Below are 17,337 nucleotides of genomic sequence, written 5' to 3'. Positions count from 1 at the left end.
AGAGGAAAAGTATGCAGGCTTTTTTTCAGCAACCAAACCAGTCGGTTTCATAGTCCTGGCCAGTGCTAGATGAATGCGACAGGAAGAATTACTACACTAGCTAGATCTAAATCATTGAAATGGATATTCTACCAAATATATTTAGCACCTGAATAAGTCAGGTTTTGTGTGCCTTTTCTGAGCATCTAGAAATACATGTTAAGACATATTCCTAAAATTTAACATCTAAAAACCTGTTTTTTATGGTAATATTTTAGATTTATATTGGTTATAGTACTTTATGGTAAAATTGACAGTCAACAAAAGTTGAACTTTTAAAATGTTATTGTTTATTATTTTGAAAATATAAATTGTATTGTGTGTATGTGAAATTTAAATAATGAATTAGGTGAATATTTTTTTTTTAGCTATGGCAAGATTTTATTTTTAAATTACATTAAGAACTTCAGTGAAAATTGTGAGGAAATGCATTGAGAAAGAGTTCAGTTGAAAGGAAACAATCACTTGGTTTTTTATTTAATATTTTATATTAATTTATAATAGTGTATGACAGCACCATACTTAATAATGTCACTTATTTGTACTATTCTACTAAATTATGGGATATTTTAGGACTTTCACAAAAATGTTGATGGCTGTGTACAAATATAAAGTCAGTTTGAGTAGATAATACTTAATTCAAATTATGAACTTGGAATTTTAGATTTGTTATCTTTAGTTTTATAGAGATTTTTAGTACTTTAATAATTTGTGGTTAATGAAGAAGTGGTTTACAAACTAGTAAAACACATTATTGAAAAGGTTGTGTTATCTCTGCTCGTTTAAACACAATTAAGATGAAATAGAAGAATAATTTTTGCAAGGGGGAATCTGACTAGAAACTGCTGGAGAGTCATTCTGTTTTGTTTTATGAGCATATGGTATTGTGTGGATTTCTGAGTTGTGCTTTCTAAGTTCCTGCTCTACCTGAGGTGTCTTCAACAGGTTTTATGGAACTGAATTATATTTTCTAGCTGAATGTAAATATAGTAGAGTCTCCATGGCAGGAAAGAAGGCCAGCCCCTCCCTGTGGGGTAAATGCAACTGACCTACTTCATGTATTGTTCTTCTATTACTGCAATTACAAACAGAATACATCTCAGATGTTCAAACTTATGGCCAGAAAAATGATTGTTCTGGAGAAGGCTGTCATTCATCTGCCAAAAACAGGCAACAGAAACATCTGCCTTACTTGTTCAATCCAAAATTTACCTATAATGTCTATGTTGTAATTAAAATAGTCATTACCATCTAAAGTTTACTAAAATGGGGATAATGTTAAGATTATTGTTTGCGAATTTCTTTCAGTAGGCTTTGCTATTTCAAATACTTGGAGATTTCTAAATGGGATTTTGCTTTCCAACAGTTAATTCCTTAATGGTTTTTATTTCAACAGGCAATCAACTCTACTTCATAAGGTCTAGACCTTATGATCAATGTGATTTTAGATTTAGTATTTCTAAAACAGTTTTATGGTGACTATGAGGGACAAATGTGTTTCTTTCAAGGAATTTCCATAGGAATTGGCAAAGGAAGTGTGTGGTATATGGGGAAATACTGTGAAGATGGATAGACACTCTTATCTCCCTACCAAATGCATCCTGCAGTGTACAGGAATTGGATCATTCAATCCCCTGTGAATTGGATGGCTCCTTTCTCTTCAGAACCATCTACATAGTGCCACACCTCAAAGAATAGTCCAAGTTTTATAAAATGTCTCGCCAAGAATATTTTCATATCTCTTTTGAAAGAAAAGAAGATTTCAAGATTTTGTACAGTCTCCAGAAAACAGAAATCTTTATGAGAATAAATTGATTTTATCTATGGGAATTATAACCGCAAGGGGAGCGATCACCCACTGATACAAGGCGACTGATCTAATGAGAGTTCACCAAGGCCAGTTGACTGGGACTGAAGGAGCGCTTGATCCAACCAGATTCTCTGGAGGAGGCTGGATTCTCTGAATGTGGCTGGCCCGAAGTCTTTCTAAAAAGCCATTGACAATGACTCTGGGACTTGTTTCCTCTGCATATTCTGGATTTTTGGGGATCCAGTCTGATTGGATACTCACCTTCCTGGTCCTCGAGGGAGGGGGGAGGAGCTTGAACTACCCACAGGGCAGGAAACCCTGACTGCTCTTAGGGATGGAGAGGGAAGAGGAGAGGGAGTGGGGGGAGTGGGAGGGTGTTGGGAGGAGGGGCGAAAATGGAAACTTTTATATTTTAATAAACTTTAAAAAAAAGTTGAAACAAGTGAAATAGAAAAAAAAAGATATGACTTGTGACAGACAGGTCCATGTGCTTTCCTCTCAGGCCTCTGCTTGATCAGTTAATATAGCTCCTTAAATTATAGGACTATTTTTTCCAAGGACAAGAATTATCAATTCACTACTTTAACAATGAACAAATTACGTCCACAGTATCTCTATTCCAAGCCTATATGGGTATTTTCTAAATGTTTGGCAGCAGTTAGATGGGAATAGCAAATAAAAACATTACTTGAAAGAATACCAGCTACAGGAGTCTCACAATGAAGGGAGAATGCTTGGTGGTACAAATTTTCTGGCCATTGGAGTGAAGCTATTTTCCAATTTTTAGCTTCCTTATTGTGCTCTATGCCCTCTATCTTCAGCAATAGTTCATAAGACTGGGCCATACTCTCAGATTTCACAATGCTAATTATAATTCCCATAGATAGGTGAATATTTTTTAAAATTAAGTATGATCATGTATAACTATAGCTGGACTACTCAATTTTAATTAATTAATGCAGAATCTACAAAGAAATTATTTAAAGATTATTAAAGACAAGACTTAGACTTTCAATTTGAGGCATAATTAGGTAATTTGAAATGTAAATAATACCTTACCTGTTCATGTCATCCAGATGTTCAGCAGCAAAATAGAAGCTTTTGATTTTAGGATGGCAGGCTTTGAATGCACTGTGAATAAAACAATAAATAAGTTACACTTACTTTTGGATAAATTGGCAAAAGGTTTTAAATACCTTTAAAATTTTTTATTAGAGTTCAGAGAGGTGAAAGAATGTAATCAAAATATATTACATGAAAAATTTTTAAATGAAATTCTAATTTGGAACCTGGCTATGGTGGTACATGCTTTTAATTCCAGCATTTGGAGGGTAGACAGTTCGAGGCCAGCATAGTCTACAAAGTGAGTTATAGGACAGCCAGAGCTACATAGTGAGACCTTGTCTATCATTATCACTGGTGTTTTTATGTGTTTGCACATGCAAAAGAAAAAATTTTGAGAACTGTTTGGCACAAACTAAATAATTCTTATAGATAAAACTAATGCGGTGCCTAACCTAACTTCATATACATAATGCTTCTATCACAACAGAAATAAGTAAAATTCCATGCATGCTATGTCCTCAAAATTGCTTTCTTATACTCTCAGTTTGAAAGCATCAGATAAACAAACTATAACTTAAAATCTAGAAAATTAAAAAATAAATCATTCCTTTTCCCCCTTTTCTCCAAGTAAAATTAACTTACTATTTCTTGCGGCATTCACTGGCTCTATCAATTTTAAACTCGGGCAGACTGATGAATCCTTCTGCTTTTTCATCCTAAAGAAGCAAGACTTTTGTTTAGTGTATCAGACCAAGGAAGTCTGAAGCTAATTATACCATGTAAGTATGATGTAGATATTTAGAGTAGTAAATGTGCTACTCATTTGTTCATAATTCTACGTACATTCCATAAATTCTACATATCCATAAATTAAAGGAAATTTTAATATTTTGAAAATTTAGAATTTTTAAAAACTAAAATATATGCAGTATTTTTAGATTAATGTGAGGATAGAAAATAATTTATAAAGAAAATATACTTTATAAAATTTTTGGGGGCCTGAAAAATAAAAACGAATTGGGGACTGAAGAAGTAGTTCAGTGGTAGAGCACTCATTTGTGCAGGGTGTATTGAGCTCTGGGTTTGATCTTTAGAACATAAACCAAAAGAAGTAAAAGGAAACATTTCAGACCAGATACACAAAACAGCTGAACATTTTTAGTTCAAAATTTTCTATCATTTAGAAACGTGTGACTTATTTTCTGTGTATGAGAGTTTTATCAGAATGCACATATGAGCATCATGTGCATGCATGCCCGTTGCCTGACAGGTCAGAAGATGGCACCGGATCCCCGGGAACTGGAATTACAAATGATTGTGAGCCACCATGTAGGTGCTAGAAACAAGTGCTGACTAAATCGGCTCTGGCCCCTTTTTCTATCATTTGTAATATTTAGATATAAAATGTGGAGTTGCTTACCAATTCAAATTTTCTTTCATAGCAATTTGTTAGTCAAATTTGAATTATTTTTCTATATAACAATTATTTAGGGTATTCAATAGTTTGGAAATTAAGTAGGTCAACTTGATTTTCAAATATGCAGTTTCAGACATCTCTCTTACATACATACCATTTTCATCTATAAAATCAATAAAATTCATAAATACTCCTTTCTTTAATAGTAGTTAATAAAACCAGGTAGGTATATTATTCAAAGTCTTATATTTGTCTCGAGTTTAATCAAGTATGAAGTGATTTGGTGGCTAAAAATTGCCCCTTGCTCTGGCTGTAACAAAGCTTCGTAGACATTTACCATTACAAAATTGTATTGGAACTGCTACACCAGTCCACAACTGTTTCTATATCAAACTGAAGGAAGATTATTCTCCCTTCCATTATTGAAGAAAAAAGATACTCTCAGTTCTCTTTCACCGTGGATATGTGCATTTGTTATTTCTGTTATTAATGAACTACGCAAAAGTTAAAAGTTTGAGCTGTAGATAGCAACTGAAGCTTATATGTTATATACAGAAGTAGTATTAAATTTTTGTCTTTAAATATTTTTTTCAATCTTGCGTTACAGAAAATGTTTCCATTTGACTTCTAGCTTATGTTACTTTTGACGGCCTTAATTTAAAACTTGAAATATTTTGGAATATTATCTCTTTATAAAGATGCAACATAAAATACTCTATTTTCCCTAAAATAACAATAAGGTTTTCCTGGGATACGCACTACAAAAATATTCATTTATATTTTACATGGATAACAGTAATAACAACTTGTCAATGATTGAAATATAGGCACTAATTAATAAAACGTGCAAAAGAATTTCATCCTTTATAGTTTGAAAGACTATAATTTAGTATATGCAGACAATAAATTGTCTTATAAATTAATCTAGAAGTAAATCATAATAAAGAGAAACAGAGATACTGTATTTTGATACTACTTGATCTGCATCAAAATTTGGTATATCTAGCAAATAAAATGTATTCATATTTGCTTATATAAACAAGATATACTTAGTAAGACAGATTTTTATTTTATTTCATTATACGACTGCCATAAATTATCAAAACAAAAATAATATTTTCACATAAGAATATAGGAAATTATTAGTTTAAGATTTCACAAATAAGTCTTCATTGATAAATATTATTTGAACATTTAGCATTTTGTCAGACATGGTTCATGTATTTATCTCTAAGAAAGCTTAATGAGATATGCATCATTATTTTCATTTTTGCAGATGAAGAGATAAATACAATTGGTCAAGTAGTGTAATTCCTGAGTCTGCTCTTTCAGCATGATGTAAGACAGCAGCATAACAGCTTGTTCGGGGAACATCAGATTCTCTAGATAGTGTGTTATAAGCAAAGTTCTAATAATTATGGTAATTTTAAGGATTTACTCTTTAAATTCAAATTGGTTAATATCTTAGTATCCCATTTGTATAAAACTGCAAGCACACTATATATACACATATATTTATCTATGTTATACAGCAAAGTAGTAGATAGGTACAGCAAACAAGTCAAAGCCGTGCCAAGAGAAAAAAAAATCAACTAATAACTTTGACAATTCAGTGAATTCAGTGAGATACATGATTGTGACACAATTAGTCTAGATACAAATATATTATATCAAACAAACTAAAAAAGTTTTAAGAACAATTAAAACACATTAACATGCCCCTTCCCTCAAGTGGTCCAATTGTAATGGATACTTAATTTCAATATTAGTCTACTAGTCCATTTTTTTTTCTTTAGGAGAAATTGAAATAAATTGAAACAATTACTGACTTCAGTTGCTAAGTAGTCCTCTCCTTCAAAACAGAAAGAGAAAATCCCTATAAAACTTTGAGCAAGAGCTTTTAAAAATCTCTGTTTTTAGTTAAACTACATTTGTTGCTTGGTATCTTTAGAAACAGAGAGTTTCTCTATATTTTAACTGTGCTTCAGATATGTCACTACATTAGAAAAATGGAGCAACAGGTCTTCTAGAATGCTGAAGATGGATCCTGAATTGGCTTGAGGGTGATACGATTTAAAATCATATGGCTCAAATGTTGACAATTTTTGTTACAGATAATGAACTGATGAGAATACAAATGCTCTGTCTTACCTCTTCATTAATATACCAGTATAGGGAGGCATCCTTTAGGACAAACCAGTACTTCTTCCATTTCTGTGAAAAATAGCTCTTTGCATCTTTCTTTTTCCAAAGCCATCCCTCACAGTCACCACGGCCAAGATCCTTGCAAGAAATTCGCCTTTTGCTCTTGCCTGCAATGGCTCCTAAAGATAGTAAGTGGCAACACTCTTAATTTTGGAAAGTGCATAAAGATAAGAGATTAATTCATAAACCCTAAAAGCAAGTAAGACACTATCAATCTTAAAATTATTATTTTCTAACTGTGTTATCACAGAAAATACAGGCATCTTTGAAGCCTTTTCTTCCATATAGATGACAACATAATTGGAAATAGCAATTCTCATCTCAAGACTTCTTGAGATCACATGTTATCAAAGATACTGCATGGTAAGTAATCTGAATCCACACTGGCTTCAAGGCAATGAGAGAATTAATGAAATGTGCTGGTGATTATCATAGTACAAAAGCAGTTAAAGTTTTGTTTTCTTTTATTACCTTTGTTTTTCTTCTTTGATTTGTGCTGCAGAGAGGACTGCTGAAATGTCTGAAATTAAAGATAGGGAAGATTATTATCTCATATGCAGAGTGTGATCCAGAGAACCGTGGGGCTACACAAAGAACTCTCACCAGCTGAATGATGACGTGAAACCCAGGTTAGAGAAGTACTTCTCCCCATTAATATTTCAAAATAAATGCATACACTGGCATTGTTTCTCATCTTCCATGAAGCAGGAGAAGACTTGTCAGTTTCCTCATTTTGTTGAGCGATTCCAGGACACAACACATTGGTGAAAGAAAATGTTCTCACCACCGTTGAGAAACTCACTGTGGTTTCTAACACAACATCTCATCTAGTTCTCACATAATCAGACAAACCAGGAGGCAAATGTGTCTTTTTTATTTCTGTCTCCCTTAAGTCTTCTAAATCTACAAGCACTTTGATCACTATTTTAATCTCAGGTTTAGTGGTGACTGATCTTGTCAGTGGAGTCAGCACTCCAGTTCCGAATATCTGCTTTTGACACAGAAACCTGCCCACTCCTCAACTACCAAACCCACTACTATATGTCTGGTATTTTGAACATGTCCCAGCCACTGCCTCTGATATTTGTGAATTATGATGTCCAATACCACTATCCTATCAGGGAAACAATATTGTGTCATCTAAATCATTGACCATACCACACACTTATGCTTGTATATCTTTCCTACTTACTTTCCCTGGGATATTATAATGGTACCTTTGCCCTGTTCTGTGCATCTATATATAGCTAGCTAAACAACTCAATACTAATTACCTATTCAACAGTTTACTATGTCTGGAGGAAAAATAGAGCTGTATTGACTCACCTAAATTCTAATTAATGACTATAGGTTAGTGGTTCTAGTTAGAAAATATATAAATTTTTAACTGGTATAATAAGATGAATTATGATTAAGTAACTAAGAGAGAACAGAGACTGCCTGTGTATTAAGTCACAGGCATTTTTTCAAGTGAATGTTCTTGTAACAATTTTTTCTTTTTCTACATAAGCAAATAAGGGTTAAATATATAATCAAAATTTGATTATACAAAATTTTCTTGTTTTAGTTAAATAATAAATTCACAGTATTATTTAATATATTGCTTCCTAAAATAGTATATTTCTATAATTTTTTGTTGTGTGCACGATTTATAAACATATTGATGGGTACCTGATATAAAGAGTCAGATAATCTCTTGATATACAGTGTAATCCAGAAATATAATTAACCAACTGTCAAAGCACCCTAAATGTTTGTTTGTGTTGTCTTGATGTATATATAAATACACATAAATGTATTTATATAAACACATATCAATATATAAATATATGCAAACATAGTAACTTTTGCATGAATCATGTTTATAGAAATTCACAGTTACTGAGAGAATGCATAAAAGACAAAACTCATTATGGATATCGGTATTTCAAGCTAGTGTGTTTAATATATTTAAGGACACTTAATTTACACATAATTACTTTCCATATATTTTTTGTAGTAATAAAAAAGAAATCAATTTATATTTGTTATAAACCCATAAAATAAATCACATTCAAATTTTACCGGTTTGCTTGTTTTGTAATGAATCATCTATATAAGTAATAACTTAAAAGTATATCTTGGAATACTTTAAACTTCTAAGTACAAACAACCTGAGGGCTTTCACTCAGGAAATATGGGATGACTTACTCAGAATATAAATACTCCTGTCTGACTAAAAGGACCCTCGGCAGACTTTTCCCACTGCGGCTTCCCATATATTTTTTGCATGAAGTTACTCACTCAGTTCCTTCCTTTTGTGTCCCTCATGAAATCCTAGTTTCTAGCTCATTACTCTGAAACATGACAAAGCTGAGACGATGTCTGTTTTTCAGAAGCTATCAAGATTAATAACAGCTTATAAGAACTGGGTTAGTTAATGTGTTATGCCTTTTATACATAATTTAGTTTATTATGGTGCTAGAGATCAAACCTGGAGTCTCATGCACATTTGACATATGTCCTATTACTAAGCTATGTCTGAGGCCTCCTCCTATACTTTTTGTATACCATTCCTTAAAGTTTCAAGGTCTTAAAAATTTACAGAAAAAATAGTTTATGTTCTCCAGGTTTTCTTTAACAAGATAATTTTGTCTTTCCCTATGAACATGCAATATTTCCATAAAGATCATGATTTCAGAGTACTATATGGTTGAAAACTAAGAACGTCCAGGTATGTAATATAAATGTATTCATATTAAAAAAATCAGATGTTTTATGATTATAAATGAGGAATATCTTTGATATTTCCTTATTTTTCAAATGACATTTATATTTTCTAAGATGAAAGGATTAATTGCTTTAAGGAAACTTTTTCTGGTTCATGCTAAAATAAAACGTATCTCTTCGAGGCTTTTGTATAACAGACTAAGAATTGAATTCTATCTTTATGCTCAAAATTATAAAGATAAATTTAAATAACAGTTTGGCTGGGTATATCTTCAATTTAAAATAATGAACAATTTTAAAATAACTTTTATTAAAGGATTTCATTAGATACCTCAGGCTGGCCTCAAACTCTACATCCTCCAGTCTCAGTAACTTGACTGCTGGGATTTCAGGTATGATTCTCTAAGCCTAGCTTCAGAGTGGCAGTTTTAACATTTTATGTTTTTGGCATTTACTGTTGCCCTTAAGACATCTCCATCTACTCTATTAAATTTTATGTTTAGTCTTCCATTAGCTTTTAAGATATTTTTCTCATTACCTAAATTCTACACTTTAATTAAGTGTCCAAATTATAATTTATCCTAATCTTATTAGCATTCATTAGGTTGCATTATTTCTTCCATTCTGAACACTTTCAGTTATTATTTATCTCAAACTTTGTCTTTACCAGCTCCTCTTTCTCTAGATAAACGGTGGCATGTGTCAGTTTACCACCTATTTTTATTTCATACTTTTCCTTTCATCATTCTGCATTGTCCTTTAAGTAAATTAATTCTTTTCCATTTTATTTAATTCTCTGATTATATCCAATATAAACTTTATCTTATCTATTATACTTGTTTAATTGACAATATTTTTACATTTAAGGACATTTATATTATATGTAAGAATAGCCAGTTGGTACCGATTCTAGAACAGCAACCGTTTTTGAGTTTTGTGTTTTGTTTTGAAATTGAAGTACTTTTATAATTGTGCCATATTTTTATTTAGTGAGTAACATATCACCTGGTTGTTTAGCTCACTGCCCTCTCTTCAGTATCAAGGTATTTTAGACACTTCAAAATTTTAGATCAAGTAGAAAGTTCTTTCTTTTCTGCCCAAGACTTTTGCTGTATCCTGCCTCTATTTCTTGGGTCCTTTCAGATACTAACAAGGACTTTTTGTGATGACAGGGCCTCATGTCTCACTAATGCAGCTCAAGTGTGGGAGGCTTGCCAATATTTCTGAGTAAAAGGTTGCTTTTATATCCTGTTGATACCAGGAATTAACTTTGGCAATGGGTTTTATCTTTAGCAAAACATACTCACAGATATGGATCCACCTCTCTTTGACTTTCTAGTTTCAACCAGAGAGTTAATTATTAATTTCCCAACACTGCTAATCTCAGTTTGGTTCAAGGGTCTCATTAAAGAACCTGTTGCCATCTCTATTTCCTAGAGGATAGAGAGAATTTTTCCCTTTCTGATATTTATATCTACCTACTTCTACCTACATACCTCTCTCTCTCTCTCTCTCTCTCTCTCTCTCTCTCTCTCTCTCTCTCTCACTACTGCCATCTGTCTGTTTGTTTTATTGCTATGTATTTAAGGCAGAATGAATCTGAAAGCATGTGCAGGAGAGAGAAGTGTGTGTGTGTGTGTGTGTGTGTGTGTGTGTGTGTTTGTGTGTGTGAGAGAGAGATTAAAATATAAGCTTATAATATTTATTCATCATCAAAAATTGATTCATTTTCAAAGCATCTTGAAAGCCAGTTCTTTTCAAAACCCTATCACAATCTATCTGAAGAACATATTTGTTAGCACTCGGGCATTATTCTGACCTGTCACATGGCAGGATGCACTCACCAGTACTCAGGCAGTACACTGATCTGCTCAGGGTTCTGATAACTTCATCAGCTGTGTCCCTACAGTTAAGTCCCCTCATAAGAGGTGGCCCTGCCCACCTCCCCTCTCTCTGCCTCTCTCTTTCTCTCTCTACCCCTCTCTTTTTCTTTCCCACTGCATCTGTCTCCAGATGCCAGTCTCCTCCCTCACCTCCTCCCTTCTCACCCTCTTCTCCCAATAATATATCCACCATGTGAGCCCTGTCCCATGATGGCATCTCTCTCTCCTGCTGCATTTTAAATAACATTGGTGTTGTGATCTCAGCAGATTCTTCTGGTGCTTCCTCCTGCCCACCAGCAGTCCGAAGCATGCCAGGACCCTGGAATCGGGTCCACATACGACAGCCTCACTTCTGCAACTAATGGATCACTGGACCTCTCCATCCTACACCAGCACTGTTGGTGAGCCCCCCTTCTCTGATTATTTCCCATGAGTGAGGATTCGTCTGTTGATTGTGGTTTCTTGCCTCTATAACAAGCCCTGATATCAGGCAACAACTTGTCTCTTGGGGCTCAGCACTCCCACGGTCCCTGGACCTTTGGATGATGACCCGCTTGCCAGCTTATGTCTTCTCATCTCTCGGGCTTAGAGCCCTGACCCCTGGTCTGTGTGTGATGAATCACTAAGCAGCGTGTGCCTTCTCAAATCCAATGCTCTCTGAATTCCTGGGATGCTAGAAATTGCAGACCCTTGGATCTTATTTCTCTATTTCAGTTGTGGGATCTGCGTCGCCCACTGTAAACTTTGTTTCTATGCGCTCTCTCTCTGTTCTCTCTCCTTGTTCCTCTACTCAGCCATGAAACCTGTTAAGTCGCCTTTCCTCCTTTCTTTAAATAAAAAGTCTCAAATAAAAAAAATCTGGGGTGTTAGACCTTTGACTCTGCTTATTTCATTAAAGAATCCCAATGTTAAGTTTCCACAGCAACAGCATGCCTCTGCTGCCAAAGTAGTTACACGTCGCTAGGTTCCTTTCCCCCATCAGCTATGTGACACATGTATCCTTTAAAAGTATCCACCAGGCAGAGTTCATTCTCTTTGCTTGTCTCTTGCCTTAACTACTTTGTCTCCAGTTTACTCTCTTGCCCCTTCTTCTCTGTCTTGCTTCTCTTCTTTCTCTTATAGGTCTGCCTATCTCAAGTCTGTACTCTGACACGGCCTTTGACTCTTCTGCCCTCTCCATTCCCTAATAAGCCTCTTGCACTAACTCTTCTTGCGGGTGGCCTGTCTGTTTAGTGGCAGAGCCCAACAAAAATGCCCATATTCTCCACTTTCTTTCTTTTTCTTTGCTCCAAAACCTGCTTATATCTGTCTGCTCTTCCTTTCTAAATGTCCTGTCTAAGTCCGCTACAACGTGGGAGTAAGAAATGGAGAAGCCAGCTTCCTCTGGTTTTCACTCTCTTTTAATTTATTCAACTCCTGTTTAATATAATATTAAACATATAATATTAAATATAATATTGTGTGTGTGTACAAGTATGGGACTTAGATTTAACTCTGTATGTGTGAATGTAAGCTAGTTTTAACTCTGTGCATATATAACTTGGATTCAACTGTGCTTATGTGTATATACAAATATTGTTTAGAAAAACATATTTTGAACAGCCACCATGTTGCTTCCTTCCATCTTGGCTGGTGACCCCATAATGATGTAGGCAGCCATGTGGCTGCCAGTCATCTTTTACTAAGGTTAAAGAGTATACTTCTTAGTCCTAATGAGTTCTGTTCATTGTATTTCCTTCTAGACTAAGGAAGCAACAAGTCTCAAATATTTTATATTGGTATGGACTTTTGTATGATGATAAAAATATTGTCAAATTTTAACAACATAATATATATGTGATTCAACTCTGCTTTAAAATATATTCTATATGGTGATAAAAATTTAAGGTTATAAAGAACTATTCAGACTAACAAAAGCTAACTTAAAGATTTACACATAAGTACTTATATCTTTGCCAAGTGTTCAACACCAAGCTTCTAGTTTTATGAAAGCTGCTAACATATTGTAAACAGTTAAGAAATACAAATTAATAGTCATCTTATATATGATCAAGTTCTTTAATTGTATTCATGCTAAGCACTGACATAATTAATTACAGGGATAAGCCTTACCTAGTCCCCTATATATGTTTTCAGACTTTGGTGTGGGAGAATTATCTGTATTCTGTCAATCATGTATTTTCCTGATTGGCCAGGCAGGAAGTATAGGTGGGTCAACCAGACAGGAAGTAGAGGCGGGGCAATGAGAACAGGAGAAGGCTAGGAAGGAGGAAGCCCATTCATCCATTCCTGTCCAGACCACAGAGAAGCAATATGTAACCTGCCCCGCTGGAAAAGGTACTGAGCCACATGGCTAACACAGACAAGAATTATGGGTTACCGTAAGATGTAAGAATTAGTTAATAAGAAGACTGAGCTAATGGGCCAATCAGTTTATAATCTTATGGAGTCCTATGTGTGATTTTCTTTGGGGCTTGCCGGTTGTGGGGTACCGGGTGGGACAGAAACCCCAACAAGCCGGCCGTCATGTTACAAGACTTAATCTTAAAACAAGTAACTAGAAACAGAGTTTGTCTACTTAGATATATCTAATAGACACACAGTCCTCAAATGCTCAGAGATCTGTGGAATATGCCTTTAAAATGTTTAATTAAAAAGGCCTTTTGTAAGAGACATGCCAACTCCTGGCAGCACCCTATTTCCTCCAAAGAAGATGGATAGGCATAGCTTCTATACTATTTGAGGACTAGGCTAGAGGTAGCTTTGTGGGTTTAACAGCAGGAACCAAGGCTTCAGTTCTCTGTGTAAAATTTAGGTCACAGGTCTCACTCTCCAGAGTTAATACTAAGTCTAGACACGATTTGCCTCGTTACCAGTCTCAACAATGCAATAAACTCACAAAACATTTCAGTGCAACTTCTTACCATTCCTTTGTTTAAAGAAGCTTACTCTGCAGTGACTGTTCAGTGGTCAGCTGCCTGTGTCTCCTGGCGAATTAGATAAATGGTGCTTTAAGGTTTTTTATGTGAAGAAAAAAAGCTTAAGTGGTGATAAGGAGGAAGTGATCTGAGATGTATAAGAGAATGAAATGTTTCAGATTTCTTTCCCTCATTATACTACTGTTAAATAAAACTCCAAACATTCACTGTCTTAGAAATAATCAATGGAATTCTGATAAGCTGCTAATCTAGCTCTGGCAGAGTACTACTCTTTATACTATATCACTGTATTATCATAACCATAAACTCAGGATTTTAAATTCCCTTTAGTTGTTTTCTAACTATAGACTTAAAAGGTGCTTTTCATTGTGCAGAAAACATTTATCACAGTTTTTGAATAGAAGAAAGAGTTCTATTGGCTTCAACCAAGATTATTTCTGGTGTGAGTATACTGCCGTTTCTACAGTATGGATTTCAGTATAGGATATAAAGAGTGGGAATGCAAATGTGTCTAAAACCTATCTTTTCATGAACTCTAAGAATTCTTATAAGCTCCAGGGAGTCGACTTGGATTCACCTCGAACAAGTCAGATATACCCCTCAATTAAGTACTGTCAATCAACAGCCTAAGCCTCCCAAACTTTCCCTGGTCTTAGGACTCCCCTTCCTCAATTATCAAGACCTAAGGAAAAAAAAATTCCCCTAAACTTAATTTTGTCCTCTGCTCTGCCAGCATCTTGCCAGGCCCCACAGACCTTGAACAGCAGTGAAACAGCCAGCTATGCTAGGACTTGTCCAGCATCCCAGCTTTCTCAGGTCCCCCCAAATGCAACGCCTCCAGGTCAGCAGGAAGCAGTTCTGAAAACTCCAGCACCCTCATCCCTGTCCCACCTGCTATGGCTTTTAACTCTTCACCTTTTAATAAAAAACAAAAAGGGAGGAATGTTAACACTCAGGTAGTATGCTGATCTGCCACCCAGCGGGAGGCACTTGTCAGGACTCAGGCAGTGCTCTGTCTGACCTGCTCAGAGTCTGGACAGCATCATCAGCTATGTTGCTACAGCTGCATTCCCTCATAAAAGGCAGTCCTGACCGCCTCCTCTCTCTCTGCCTCTCTCCCTCCCTTTCCTCTCTTTCACAGCACCTGTCTCCAGAGGCCAGTCTCTGCCCTCCCCTCTTTCACTTTCCTCTCCCTAATAAAAATACCCTTTAGTGAGTCCAGCTGCATGATGCATTCTCTCTCTTTCCTGCCATTTTAAAAAACATAACAATATTCATTAATCTTTTTTGATGATCCCAGTAAGAAACATTTTCTGTTACCTTTTTAATAGTAAATATGCATAGCTATAATCATTGTATGTATTTCAAAAATATTTATTTTTATTTAATGTGTATAGGTAAATTTTGTCTGCATGTATGTCTGGGTACCATGTGTATACAGTACCCACAGAGGCCAGAAGTGGGCACTGAATCACCTGGAACTAGAATTACCTACATCTCTTAGTACATGTGGGTACTGGTAGTTGAAGTTGGATCCTCTGGAAAAACACACAATATTTTGAACCACCGAGCCATCTCTCTAGCCCCTAATAACCACTCTACTTCATTAAAACCTTAAATGAATAAAAATGATTAATGGCATTTTCTTCATGGTTTACCTGCCAAAGTTACATAGTCCACTGCATATATCCTAAGATTATTCTATCTACCAACATGAATATCAAGGTTAACATTGCCCCTTTGTGAATAGTACTGTTTATCTTATTTAGTATGCAGTATCCACTCATAGCAAACTGTTAAGCTAGACAGGAAATAGCCATTAGCAGGCTGGGAGGTCAATAAGTATGGATCTGTCCTTCACACTTGCCTTTGGACCCCATCACACATTTTCCTAGGCAACAAAGACAAAAAAGGCAAGCTCTGCAATTGCTCTTTTAAAGAAGAAAACGGCTACATGGAAATACTTAGAGGAGGTATCAGAGTTTTCCCAAAGCCTATTCAGGGAAAGCTACTTCCCCTTGCCTGAGACTGACTTTGATCACTGGTCCTGACTGGAGACCTGACATTCCAGTTTATCTCAAAGATAGCAGCCCCACCCCTCCCATGCCCAATGCAGTTATCTAAAGATCTTCACAGCTACTGTGTGACAATCTAATTTAAAATTAACTTTACCCCCTCCATTCTATCTACTAACCCAAATCCCAACCATGTCTTTCCTGACACTGGACATTTTTATTCACCCCTGGAGGCCCCTATTCCTCCATGTAACTTTGTGCAGAGTTTTAGTCCTGAGGCTGCCCGCTTTGCCTTTCTCTAACTTTATGGTCTTCAAGCTTCCTTCTGAGTCGTGTTCAGACGTTTTCAAAGATTAAATGTAATGGTATTTTTAATTATCTTTAGGTTATCTCTCCTAAATCTTGTAATCAGCTTCTAAAATTAACATTTGAAAGTGCCAGACCCAAATCACCAAAAAGTAAGCTAATTAGTATTTGAGATAAACCTGCTAGAGACAAAGTCTGGCAAAACCATTTGTTTTTTGTCTCAAAATCAAATTGTATCTAAATTTTTGCATTTTAGTTAGCTTTAAAAAAGGCACAGAACAATTTTCACTTAACAGTCCCCAAATTATAGACACATTGATACATTGTTAAAAGCCACTGGAATCATTATTATTATCGCACAAAGAGTTAAAAAAGAAACAAAAAATAAACTGTGCAGAAGTTTCTTAGTTAATTTCAGAATTTCCAGGGGCAGAGACAGTTTTTTTTTGCCCCACTGCTATCTTAGAAACCATCCCATGCTTAGAAAAGGCTAGTCAGCTACGACAGCTCTCTCTACAGCATACCAAGGCAGCAAGGGATATTTTATAGTTCCATAAATCACAGCAGCGATCAGTTCTTCTATTTTAAATGATTCAACAGAGCCCAGTGGCTCAATAAGAGTCCCCAAAAATTCCTGTCACATGGAAGATATCCCAACTATTTCAACAGATTTCTAAATTTGCTTTTAAAAAAACTTCCAAATCAATAAGACCTGGCCAAAAAAATGGGATTATTATTAGATTATAGGCTTCTCCCTTTAAGATATTGGTAACTCTGCAAAGACTTCACAGCTTGAAGAATCAAGCCAAGGTTCCTCCTAGAGCTGAGAGATTCCTATGATGAGGATTTCTGAAGAGAAAAAGGAAACCTAAGACAAAGGAGATGTAAGCATGCCTCCCCTGAAGCCTTTGACTGCAGCAACATCAGAGCACTGTCTCTTTCCCCACCT

The 17,337-nt window shown here is 35.3% G+C and overlaps 1 protein-coding gene across 5 annotated transcripts in view; it reads right to left on the bottom strand.

Annotated features, from left to right (window-relative positions):
* Nucleotides 1-17,337, bottom strand: part of Cnksr2 (connector enhancer of kinase suppressor of Ras 2) — a 241,640-nt gene that overhangs the window by 51,872 nt on the left and 172,431 nt on the right. For all 5 annotated transcript variants that reach the window (XM_048440719.3, XM_048440718.3, XM_048440721.3 and 2 more), the window contains 4 exons: nucleotides 7,008-7,056; nucleotides 6,483-6,655; nucleotides 3,557-3,630; nucleotides 2,909-2,980 (listed from right to left, as the gene is read on the bottom strand). In XM_048440719.3, coding sequence (XP_048296676.1) covers nucleotides 2,909-2,980; nucleotides 3,557-3,630; nucleotides 6,483-6,655; nucleotides 7,008-7,056 — 368 coding nt within the window. The remainder of the gene's footprint in view (nucleotides 1-2,908; nucleotides 2,981-3,556; nucleotides 3,631-6,482; nucleotides 6,656-7,007; nucleotides 7,057-17,337) is intronic.

This window comes from Myodes glareolus, chromosome X (assembly GCF_982192425.1).
Source record: "Myodes glareolus chromosome X, mMyoGla1.1, whole genome shotgun sequence".
Taxonomy (NCBI): Eukaryota; Metazoa; Chordata; class Mammalia; order Rodentia; family Cricetidae; genus Myodes; species Myodes glareolus.
The sequence above is the reverse complement of the archived record's forward strand: the minus strand, read 5'-3'. Positions and strand labels throughout refer to the sequence as shown.